Source organism: Anthonomus grandis, chromosome 8, assembly GCF_022605725.1.
Source record: "Anthonomus grandis grandis chromosome 8, icAntGran1.3, whole genome shotgun sequence".
Taxonomy (NCBI): Eukaryota; Metazoa; Arthropoda; class Insecta; order Coleoptera; family Curculionidae; genus Anthonomus; species Anthonomus grandis.
The window spans coordinates 12,915,874-12,929,279 of record NC_065553.1 but is presented as its reverse complement, the minus strand read 5'-3'; the positions used below and the strand labels follow the sequence as shown (position 1 = coordinate 12,929,279).

Genomic DNA, 13,406 nt, shown 5'->3' with positions numbered 1-13,406 from the left:
CGTTTTTTAAATATATTTTTGTGATATTTATGAAACTACCAATAGATAAAAAAGGGCTTTAAAAGACCTTTTAAATGTAATTTAAATTTTTTATAAGTAAACGGAAGTCATAGCCATTTAAGTTATGCTACTGCTACAACTCACAAATTATGTAGTATTCTCGATCTTTTTTTTTCCTGCATTTAATATTTTACATAAAAGAAAATATAAAAATATATGACTAGGCAATTAAATTCAAAGCACAGATATTAAAAAAATAAATAAAAAGGCAAAAAGAAAGATGTTCGGGTTTAATTTAAATTTTGGTTATGAGTAAATATTACAAGATAAAAAGACTAAGTTTTTAATTTTTCAGAAAATTTATTACATATATAAAATCTGTTGTGATTAAAATGTTTTAAAAACTAAATAAATAAAAACACAAAAACTGATTTATTATTTAATAGAAAAATATCCATGTAAACTAAAATACAAGTGAAATGAAACGCCCATTTACCGTTCTCCACGATTCACGTGTCATTTATATTACTTATTCTACCTGAAAAAAAAGTAAAGCTCTTATTGTTTCAAGGATTAGAAACTTTAATTAATTTTTTTTTCAGTGACTAAAGAAAAAATGAGCTTTTTCAACTCTCTTTCCGAATACGTCACCAACAGCGTCGCGGGATTATCGCTGAGTCCCAAGAGGTAAGTAGCTTAGAAAGACATTGAATTTGGGATTTTTATTAATTTTTAATTCTTAATTATTTTTTTAAGCAGATAATTTAGACCTTTCATACGGTTGATATTTAATTCCCATAATAATCTTTAACTGCGTAAGCTCATTGCTTTGTTTCCATAAAAAAAAATATTTCTATAAAAAGTTCACAAAATGAAAATTAAGTATAAGAGGCCAAGAGTAATATTCCTCGACTTAATTCGATTAGGAAAAATTTCCAGCTCCCCAAGGTAGTCGGTTTCAATTTATGTTACTCATATTTTTCATTTTTATGGTTGTATTTAGCTTTCTATAAGCCACGGGGCAATCATTTTTAAATAAGGATTTGCTTATGCCCAAATTAACTTTAAAAGCAATTAGGGCTCCTTGATCGCTATAAAATTGATTAGGGTGTTGCTAACATTAATTATTAGCCTCAAATATTAATTAATAATAGTTTATGATAGGTTAAATTACTTTAAAACTTTATCATTTCTTGAATAATAAAAAAAAAAAAAAATAGGTTTTACTAGTCTTGACGTATAATGGGATAAAATGATTTGATTTAAAAAGATAATAAAAGATCTTTTTGTGGTATAAAAACCATAAATATACTGCTAAGATACATAATTTATTATTGCCGAGATAGTAAAAAAGGAAGACAGATTTTTTATTATTTTCATACTGGTTAATAATTAAAATTACTATCGATATAGAAACTTGTAATTTCTAAAATCTGTAATTAATTTTTTTTCCACTGGTAAACCGTTAAAAACTATGATTAACTACTACTCTAAGTTAGGTTCCAACCATAGGACTATTATATAAGTTGTAACTTGAACATTTGTTTAACTTTTAACCAATAAGTATTTAACATGGGAATATGATTTTTTGTTCTTATCTACCTACGTTTACTCCATGTTTGAATGAGTTTTTTATTTCTTATCATCACACTTCAAATAACGGATGCAAGTGGAATGTGATTTTCCTAAAGTAAAATACTCTACCTCCAGAATTATAAGAACAAACTTTCATCAGTAGTTATTAAATACTAAAGATCCAATATTGACTTTATAATACACATACTCTTTCAACACTTGCAGATTTTCACTGAGCAGAACAGATACATCCGAAAGCTCGGGAGTCTCTCCCACATCCAGATCAAACTCTGGAGACAGCAACACTCCCGGATTTCCTAAAGTTCTACCAGCACCAGGTGCTACAGCTCTGGTGCAACGTCGACGCAGCACTCTTGAAGCCCTCGTGCCCACACCTCCGGTAAGAAGACCTGGAAGTTTCCGGGTCAGGTCTCCAAAGACTACTTCGGAGAGGGGTAGCAGTTTTTGTTGTAGAAGACAAAGTTGGCCTGAGATTGATCATCAAATACGTTCTGGGTAAGATGATTAGATCTTTGAATTTTTATATGATAAAAGATTCTCCGGCAATCTTAAATATCCTTTAACAAGTTTAACCATATTACTGCGATGCTGGTTAATATTGGTATTGCCAAAGGTTAAAACAAAGCCTTGAAGTAATTTTCGTAAACCTCAGACTAGATTTCCAAACTTGTTAAATGCCAAGATGAACAATTTCAACAAATCAGGTATTAAAAGGAAAAAAGTTGTCCAATTTTCTGGAATATACAGGGCAGTGCGTCGCCGAGCAGAACATAGGAAAACCTATGTAAATTTTAAGGGGGTCAATTATTGGCTTTCCTGTACATTTTATAGGAAAAATGTAGGATAACTTTTTTAAGAGACCGATCTGGCCAATCCTTGTGCAAAGTTCAATTGCTGGTGGCTGGTGTCTGGTTTTACCTGAACCGAAAATTTGGTAATTTTGCAATTACAGTTAATTGAATAATTCAAGATTCGCTTATTAAAATTTTTTGAAACTTTGCACGAAGGTTTGCCAGATTGGTCTCTTCAAAAAGTTATTTTACATTTTTTCTGTAAAATTTACAGGCAAGCCAATAATTGATCCCCTTAAAATTTACATGGGATTTTCTATATTCCGCTCGGCGACGCACCACCCGGTATAAAAAATAAACGGAAAGGACTAAAAAACAAACTGTAATTAAACATAATTTACTTACAGCAATTCATAAAAGGCACAAAGACATCCACACCGTATTCATCTTACTACAACACTAAATGCCACCCAAATAAAACAAAACAAAACCGCTTTGCAAATACGCATTCAACGCTCAAATAACACAAAGTTCTTATCTACCAAAATTTAATAAAATCACATCGCATAATATACATTCCAGGCGAGTGAATCTAAGAAACCTTAAACCTATGTCTGGGACAATTTGAAATAATAATACTAATAATTGGCGAAAGCGCCGGTCATATTTCAGATATTTCAAATATTTCAAATTGGCTCGGACCCCTGTTTAAGGAATCGCCGAGACTTATTTTACTCTAAAACCTGAATCTGTCGGCGACATTGCCAATAGAACCGCATTCATCAGTAATCTGATTATTTTTTACGGTATTACTAGTGTGTTTTTAATAATTTTATATTAAAAGAGTGTAAGAAGCGGCAACGTTGTATCGTTTCGCTTCATGGCGTTTATTATATGAACTTAACGGGTGGTGCGTCGCCGAGCAGAACATAGGAAACCGCATGTAAATTTTAAGGGGGTCAATTATTAGCTTCCCTGTACATTTTATAGGAAAAATGTAAGATAACTTTTTCAAGAGACCGATCAGGCCAATCCTTGTGCAAAGTTTCAAAAAATTTTAATAAGCGAATTATTCAATTAAATGTAATTGAAAAATTTGCAAGTTTTCGGTTCAGGTGAAACCAAACGGGCACCAGTAAAATGAATACTGTCACTGACGTGAGAAAACGTGTCAAATCGCTTCATGCCTAAAATTAAAATACACAGCATGCATATAAAGCATTACTATCTTTTTCTACTTAAGCTGTCCTATTACTATTATTGTAGAACATTTTTACTAAAAAATGCAAACTTAAAAAATAGAAAGTTTTCCCGTTACTAGTTTAAAACTTTTCTTTAAGAAAGCTATTACAAAGTATACTTATACTGATCATGTGAAGACAAGTTGGCATTTAAAAAAGTTACCGTATATACTCCGAGCTATCTCTCACACCAACTTCCAAAGTTCTAGTAGAAATAACTAGTCTCAATAAATTTAGTAGTAATGTCACTCGCGCTCGGCACTTATTTCGTTTTTCGCATCTCTTTCGTACATTTTGTAATTTCCGCCTCGGGGCTAATTCTGTCGAGAATTTTTGACGAATTTTTACGCTAGAGGAAAAATTCTGCTTATAATAACGTAAAATTTACCTTCTTATATAAAATGGGCTCTTAACGGCATAACTTCACGATGTGAAAAAATTAAAATTAAATATTATGTAATAAAAAGTAGCCTAGGAATTATTTTTACTTATTTTTTATTGAACCAATATTCATAAGTATAGAGTAAAATATCCATTTAGATCTATACACGACTTTAAATTAGGACGACAAGACCATGAATTCGTTAATTATGTTGATATCATATGGCATAACTTAAATGAATATGGTCGTTATTTAGTTAGTATGTAGTTTAGGCTATAATATTAGCTATTTGGAATTTATACCAAATGAATACTAATTATTATGTTAAACTTTGTCGAATTAACGTTATAAACTTCGAATTTCGAAAACTAATTTATTATTATCTGGCTATGGGGCAAATCAACCGCTACAGCTGCTGTACGATACGGTAACAAATATCGCAACCACTATCGATACTAACAAAATATGTTTATTTATAGATTATAAGCTCTTCATTCAAGTAAATATCTTCGATACTACATTTAAGTTTAAGAATATTGCTTTTGAATATATTAAGCATTAGACAATTTCAAAATAAGACCTCTTAGTAGTCTCTAATTGAATATCAGAGCACAGTCTAACAACTAACTAACAACAGTCTAACTAGTTGAAATCTATATACTTTGATCAGAGGATTTATACAGAGTTCATCAACAACGTGTACGGTAAAGATAGCGCCTAAATTGCACGAGCTAGAGCAATCTTATAAATATGTATTTTCTTAAATAAAATACCCTGCATATTATTTCACACAATGATTAGGCGGGAAGATAGCTTTACTTTAATATAACAATGATAAAATTTGCAAACGGCATTAACAAGTTAATACATTCTTGTGATTTTTTTGTATCTTTTGAAGGGTTTACTTAAAAAATTATAACTATCTATGAATTTCACCTAGATATATTAAATTTACACTATACTTATTTTAAGATACCTGTTAAAGACTGGCAGTGATGTTTTGTAATTTTTTTATTACAGTGTCTTTTTCGAATTGACTAATATTAAATATGCAATCATTAGTCTGAATGCAGTTAGACGTATAAAAATATGCCACTTATGAGCAGTATATTCATATACTTTGGATAAATCACCAATATTTAGTTTATTTCATGACCGTTAAAACCTAAACTGTTGAGAAATTTATAGCTCATTCAAATTGCAATCACTCTAACTCTCTTATACTCGATTATATTATTATAATCGAGTATAAGATCAATTATTTATACCTTTTTAAAAAACGATCCACTATAGCTTAGATAACTAATCCAAATACAAATAATAGCAATCAATAAAAATCAAAAGACAAAACATATTTTAGTAAATATCACACGAAACATACCTTACAAATATTTGAAATATTTTCTTTGCGTTCTGGTTATGTTAGAAAATGCGGTTGTGCGTTTTAAGATAGTCTAAGTAAAAAGTCTAATAAAGCAGACTCCTGCTTTCAATAACATAGTTATTAAATGTACTGAGTCACATTTAGGCTGAACCACGATCAAACTGGTTGCTACATTTTCACAGAATTAAGATCATATGATATAAGTTGAGAATATTCCTAAATTATATTTATTAGTCAATGAAAATTATTTAATATATGATCAACATCAAACTCACTTAATTTAATGCAAAATGATGCGAATAAAACCAATTTCTTTTAATCGATTTTCAAAATTCACAATAATCTTTAACTATTATTGAGGTCTTTAAAAAACTAGACTGTTATTATCTTAATATTAACAGAATTTTCAAAACAATTCAATAACTTTAAATTAGGCAGTCGAGACAACAAGTTTATTAATTATGTTTACATCTACATCTGATAATTTAAATGCATATTTTTTGGTTTATATATAGTTTAACCGTAAGCAAGTATAATACACATTTAAATTAAATAACAAATTTGTTTAAAACTGTGTAATATAAGAATTACCCCTAGAAAAATAGAATATATATATTTCATAATCATTCGGTACATCTCTGTATGACTATATTTGAAATGGTTATAAATATTTTTTTAATTATCTTTGCCATTAAATAGGTAATTATACATTATATATTTAGGTAAGCAAACAAACAGCTTTAAATTGAGACAGCGATGCCACTTCGTTAATTATATAGATATTTGTAATACAACTGCATACAATCTAAATTGGGATTTGAGCTACATTATTTAATTATAAACTATAATATCCATCTAGACATATGTTAATTTGGTGTTGACTATATCGAATTTTGTCATCTTAGTATTATAAGCTTATAAATTAAGCAACCTGTAGGACGCTTATTTTGTAGATCTTTTGATTGTTCTGCAGTTTTAAGATAATGAATTATTTTTTTACTAATAAAGTCTGTTTTTAAAGAAAAGTAAATTTTATAATAAATTAATAAGGATGGTTTGCAGTTTATAGATTTTATAGATTATGTATATACTATCATATATATTCTAGTTTTAAATAAATAATTTTAATTTATATATCCCTTTAGGGAAATAAACAACTTTACATTAGAGCGTCAAGACCACGAATTTAATTATGTTGTTATTAAATATATCATGTGGCATAACATAAATGGATATTATTCCTCTTGAGTATGTATACGGTTTAATTATAAACCATAATAATACCCATCTAGAATATACGCCAAATCGGTGTTGATCATTTCAAACTTCATCGTATTGGGGTCATAGGCGTGTAGATAAACTAACCGTATATATTCAGAAACTCAGCTTATTATTAGCAAGTTGTTATTATATACCGAATTATAACTAACTTTAAATGAGACAATCAGGATTAACAATATGTTTTGGTATTAAATAATTAATTATCGCCTATAAGTATTTAAGCAACTTTAAATTAGGATGTCAATACCAGGAGTTCGTTAATTATGTTGATATTTAGTTTATACGTCATAACATGATTAACTGGTATTTATTTTATGCTTATTTGATTATTTAAAAAAGGTGAGGATTTTTACCTCCATTTATTTGGACTAATGAGGCTCTTTCTAGTAAGTAAATTGTTTCTGTTTTAATAAAACATTTAAAAAAAATATTTATCTTACTGTTTCCTTAACATAAATACTTAAGTTATGCAAAGTTTTCGTGAATTGAAACTAACATAATCAATATTTAAAAGCATTTTCCCAAAGATCACACCTACTCGGATGTGGAGATGTATTAAATTTTCGTGTCTTGGCAAACATCAGGGCCAATCCATTTTCTATTTTCCTTTGCAAATTTTCGAAGTGAGAAAGGCTCCCGACGCGGTACGGAATATAAAAAGGGTGTTCGATTTCAGAGGAATATAGAAGCACATATATATGCGTACAGAAAGCAAAATATGTTATCCTTTTTCTATGGCTCTTTAAAAGCGATGTTTTTGCTAAGAAAATGGTGTTGGAAACGTTAAATTAAAACAATGTAATTCTTCTAAAATTAGGTTTTTTTGAAAGGAGCTTAAATGCATTTTTCCTTTTACAAATAAAAAGTTTCATACGGTGCATAAAAAAGGGGTAATGCTCGATAAACTAATGACAATTTAGAGATAATAAACATTTAGAATAAACACGGTTTTATATATGTCTAGATAACGCTGTGTAATGACTTATGTTAAGAAACTTAATAGGTCATAACTTTATAACTGTTTAACGGCTTTTAAAAGTATAAGATACCGAAATATCAGGATAAAAAACCCATTAATTAAAGCATTACGAGAACCCTTTTTGATATTTAAAATTTGTAAATTCCTAATAATTACCCTTATCTGGAAGAGTTAAGCTGAGGTAGGCTTAAGAATTCTGACAGCACTAGAGGGTAATACTTTTGTGGAACTATGATCGAGGTATGTAATTAAAAATTAATTGCAATACTCTTCTCCAGTATCTTGGCCTCTATTAAATTTGCCTCTATGTCTCAGTATCTTCTTTAATGTAATATATTCTTTATTTCTAATACGAGAAAGGCAAATCATATAAACTTAACGAGATACCTCTTTGCTTAGATTTGCTTCTTTTATTTACACCTAAATACTTTTTTCTGAAGAAATTGTACTACTTTTGAATTTATTTGTTGGTATCCCCAAATGTTTTCTCAATCTTATAGTCTGGCTGTTTGTGAAAACGGTCTATAAATGATCACGTATTTATAAGATATATAATTCTATTGGATCAATCCTCGAGCACGCATAACTTTATGTTACCTATAGCTTTAAAGACTATGGTGTATGCTCTATATTATAGTCCTGGATTCCTTTTAATACGTTGTTGTACCTTTTTTAGTGAATTTACCCTGTTCAACTTGAAAATACGTCTCATATCGCAAAGAAATATTTTATGTACTTTCTTTTACGAAATAGAATTAAAATTAATGCGAAAAAAAAGTACAAAAGAAAGATATTTAAGCCTTTTTGCTTAGAACTCCATTTTTACTATAAATTATTTAATTTTTGGTCATTATACTATTAATTTTTAGATTCCATCCCATGTTTCTCCAATCAATACTCTTCTAGTTCTATTTCTGTTCATAGAGTATTCACATATATATTCCAAGAAAGTTTTATCTTAAGCCTGATATCAAAGAGAATAAATGTCATTATTAGTCACCTTTTTCCTTTTAAAGATTGTGGAGAAAATAATTTAAAAAGGGCTAAATAAAATAATAATAGTTCACCAAATGGACCACTCTTTTATGATATTTGTTGCACATAAATGCCGCATATTTATATCCTAGTATCCCATTCGCTCAATGTACAACTAAATTTGAAGTATATCGTATTTCCGTTTACATCTGGACCACTGGGCAACATTTCACCAAGTTTGAAATCAATCACATTTGAGGTATTGAACCTTATTGAAGTTGTCTATTGTTTAATAAAAATGAGCTGTAAATATTAAATAAAGCAACTGGTTAAAAAAAATTATTCAATAAAAGTAAATTAAAAGACTAAGCCAAATTCGCCCCAAGTGACTTGTAAACGAAAATACTTTATAATTTAAATAATATAGAAAATTACCTTTGCCTATCAGTGTATAAGTAATTTATTAAAACCTTTTCCTCAAGGAAGCAAAGTTTCTTGTCAGGCCTGTTCAATTCATTATTAAATTAAACTTAATATATTGGATGTATATTGTTTATTGTAAACCTTCCTTATTGTAAACAATTCCTTTAAGGTCTGCCTTGCTGTTGTTTCAGAGTTCAAGACATAGATGGCTCCTACTTCGAATCATTCACGGCTCTGGCCTGGAAACAAGAAAATCAACGACAGGCAGTACTCAGAAATGCTGAGACTATTGCCTCAGAGGCTCCACCTCCTGAGCAAGATCTTGGTATTAATCCCATAGACTATTCTAGTTCTCAGAACGAAAAAGACAAGCTTTATGTCGAGATGCTTTACACCATTGCTAATACGGTAGGTTAATAAAGAAAAATCTTTCTAGGTACTTTTAAGTAGTCTAATGTTAGTTTTATTAAACTATGATATTTCCTTTTATCGTCAAATTTTTACACAACTATTAAATATTTGTTTAATCGAAAATATCTTATGACCTTTCTGCTTATATAAGTTGCCAACATTCCGACCGAAATAATATGAAAAGCGAGATCGGGACAACCGACCAAAAAAAAATCCCGTTTCCCTCCTCAAGTTTTTCCATCTAAACTTTCCTACGTCGAAGTTTTTCACCGCTCCACAGGAGACGCAGATTCTCGAGTAAAAACTTCTGGGGAAATGATGGAAAAATAACGAGCTCTTATATTTATTTCAAGTATCTTACGTTTGATTTCACTGTTCGTCTGTGCCGTGAGAATCAGAGAGCGGTTTGTTTGAACACCTGTTAAATGCTTTCTTAAAATAGGTACCAAAGAAACACCCAAATTTTTTGCTGGTTTTAATAACCTTAATGAGCATAATGTTATAATAAATTAAAAACATCTTTAATTACTTCAATAACATTTTGAAAAAAATCACACTTTGTTAAATTAAATATACTAATAATAGATATATATCAGGTGGGAGCCCCAGCCCCCGGAGGGCAATTTGCACACTATAAGGAGGATCTTTACTTGTATGGTCAGAGAGCTTTCGCTATGCCTCCAGAGAGACATTATAGGATGCTTCATGTAGCAGGAGAGGAGCAACCTCCTATTGTGGTGCTCAGTGTAATTGTTATCGAGGCTGAAGGGCTGGAGGCTAAAGATGCTAATGGTAAGTAATTTACTATTTTTATGTAGGTTGACATATTATTCTTTTATTAATTTGAACGATTTGGATTAAAAATTGAGTTTTAATTTAATTCTCTATGCAACAACAGATAATATTATAACAAGGTATTACAGAATAAGATGCTGATCCTTAAGGCCAATAATCCTAGGTGATTTTAAGAAGAAAAGTTTAAATAAAGCTATGTCCTAAACTCCTTAGCTTTTGATCTACAAAAATCCTTTTTTTTATGATAACTTTAGTAACTTTCTAGATATTTTTATGAAATTTAGCCTCATCGCCCTCTGATATCAAGCATTTTTTGGTGTAGGTATTTTTTTTAAATTTAACTAGTGGCATCCGTACAGGAATGTAGACTCAAAATATTTGAAAAGTATTATGTATGCCACTACTTTTTCGTAAAATAAAAACTAATTTTAAAACCCACATACATTTTAGGAGAGATTTAGTTCTTCTTGACTTTTTTTTCCTCGGTCATGGGAGTTTCGCGAAAAAAAAATAAAATGTTTTATGCATGGTCAATTTACTAGTAAAAAAATATATATATATAAATTAAATTCAATTATTTTATAAACATATAAAAATATAAACATATGTATATTATTTTATCATTACACTATAAAAAATCTAGCTTTAGAAGGCTAGTGGTACTTTAATATCAAATAGAAATACTCACGAAAATCTTTTGAACCAAAAAAGTATCTAAAAGGACCACACCATACTGTACCAGAAAACTTGGAAATATTTTAAATAATATTCATGTTCTAGTATCGCGAATCCTTTATGATTATTTACTGTATCCATATCATGTCCAACGAGTCCAGGATTTTCCATTACGGATAAATTTCCGTATGGTTTCTTTAAAGGATCTCCAATTTGAAGTCAACATTTGTTCACGAATGAAGCTAATTTTTCCAAGAACTACATAAGAAATTTGTTACAGGATTAATTACGCTTTAGACGGGATCTGGAGAATCCTAACTTTTATTCATTTGGTTAAAATATTTAAAAATGACTTTATTCTAAATTTTTCTTTCGAAACTTTATAAGTACGAGACAACTGACTATACAGAGAATCCACGAAGCCGAACTGATAGGTTCTTTTTGTTTCATCATTTAAATTTAACAGGGTTTCTGTAACCTATCAGTTATTCTTCTTGTTGTTTAAAACTTTTAAATTAAGACTGCCGAACAAACTCAACTCCCTAGAAATAGTCCCTGTAAACCGGTTAGTCTTTCCGGAATATTATTTATAACATAACAAGATGGAGCCCAACGTGGGGCCGTAACAACCCTAGGTTGAAGAAAATTGGCATGGCATCAGGGAATCCCATTGATCACCGGTTTTTTGAACAGGATTTACGAAATTTGCCAGACGACATCCCTGTTTTCGCGAAACATCGTATGTACGAGAGTTAATGCATAATGGTGCACTTGCCTCCTTCAGTGTCCAGCTACTTGATTTAAAAATCAATATTAAAATAATCAAAAAATTGGATTATTTTAATATTGGGAGGATCACAATCGTGGCCATTTTCATTTTTGTTCACCTATTGCTTTTTTAATTTAATGTTAAAATACTGTATGTACATATCTTTATAAAATAAATAATTTTTTTTACTAATAAATTGACTATGCAAAATGTTTTTATTTTTTTTTCCGCGGTAATCGCATGTCGGAGGAAAAAAGTCAAGAAATCAAATTTGCCCTAAAATTAATGAGAATTATAAAAATAGTTTTTATTTTTAGGGAAATGCAGTAGAGTACGTATTTTTTAAAATATTTAATAATTTTATAAACATAAAGCTAGCTATTAAAGTTATGATGACGAAACGATCTTTTCTTCTTAAATAACCTAAAAATCAAAACCCTTAAGGATAAGCATCTTATTCTGTAACAAGCTGTACAGTAAGTTTACGCTAAGGTGTAAACAACTTCTGTAAAAATTTTTTTTATGAATTTTCGATTTTTTTTTACATTTGAGGTAATACAAAACTTTGCGTCATGTCCGACTTTGAATTGTATTTTTATATACCCTTTATCTTAGAATAATATAAGTGGTAACAAATAGCCTTAATATAATTTTTTATGTAAATCACTAATGAAATTAAATTTAAAATATATCCTAATAGTACCTCTTGTATTAAATGGTGCCTATTAAAGTAGCTATAATAGAGTCTATAGGTTTAAATAATAAGTATAAATTTCAAAAATTAGATTTTACTTGTATATTTAATTTAAATTAGTAAAAGCAAACATCTTCAGAAAAAAATCTTATGTTCCAGTGCAATAAGTCGGACTCGAAGTCAATAAAAACAAAAATATCAAGATAATACAAATAAAAATACAAAAAATTAAACATATTATAAAAACGAAAGAAAGCAGTTTAAAACAAACCAGCAAGCATAAGTAAGAATACCAAAAATGTAATTAAAAAAATAGAAACACTAATTTTTTAAACGACAGGTATAATGTATAATCCAATTTCGCACGTTTCTAAATAAGACCGGCTATTTTACGAAGAACTACAACTAAACCGATTTCGGTAATGAAATGAAAAAGTTCATTAACTAAACTCGACCATATGGAAACTAAGTTAATTTAAAAGGGAAGAAACAGCAAGTGAAAAGAGAAATGACAGTAATAGTTCGGGAGTTAGTAAATTAATTGTCGTATGCGGTTAGGAACGCAGTCGAGAATTAATGATCGACTTTCCGCCTATACTGTAAAGGTTTCGTTATAAATTCTGGTTATAGGTGTCAAATCCAATTAAAAATTGGATATTTTGTGGTATGTATGTATTATATCGAAATAAATGTTTAGAATAAAAAAAATTTTGAATATAAGGAAAATAGCTTAAGTCATTAATAATAAAGGTATTTAAGTTATTTATTAATTAAAAAAAAACGCTTAAGAATTAAAATTATGACAAATTATCCTCACAGCTAAGTCATTTAATATATTTTTTATTTATTAAGTCAAATAGTATGGTAAAACAATACTGAAAAAGAAAAAATAATTGCTTTGTAAAGCATTAGGTTAGCACGCATTGATAGTTTCCTTGCTTATGTAAAAAACAACGACTTTCTTTCAAAATTTCCTTATCACATAATCAGCGTAACAATGAAAATTTAAG

General features: G+C 29.2%; 1 protein-coding gene across 1 annotated transcript in view; it reads left to right on the top strand.

Annotated features, from left to right (window-relative positions):
• The first annotated feature begins 596 nt into the window (after positions 1–596).
• LOC126739770 (BAI1-associated protein 3) overlaps positions 597–13,406 on the top strand; it is a 57,771-nt gene continuing 44,961 nt past the window's right edge. Inside the window, exons 1-4 of the mRNA XM_050445579.1 lie at positions 597–687; positions 1,801–2,091; positions 9,244–9,460; positions 10,060–10,255. Coding sequence (XP_050301536.1) covers positions 617–687; positions 1,801–2,091; positions 9,244–9,460; positions 10,060–10,255 — 775 coding nt within the window. The 5' untranslated portion in view covers positions 597–616. The remainder of the gene's footprint in view (positions 688–1,800; positions 2,092–9,243; positions 9,461–10,059; positions 10,256–13,406) is intronic.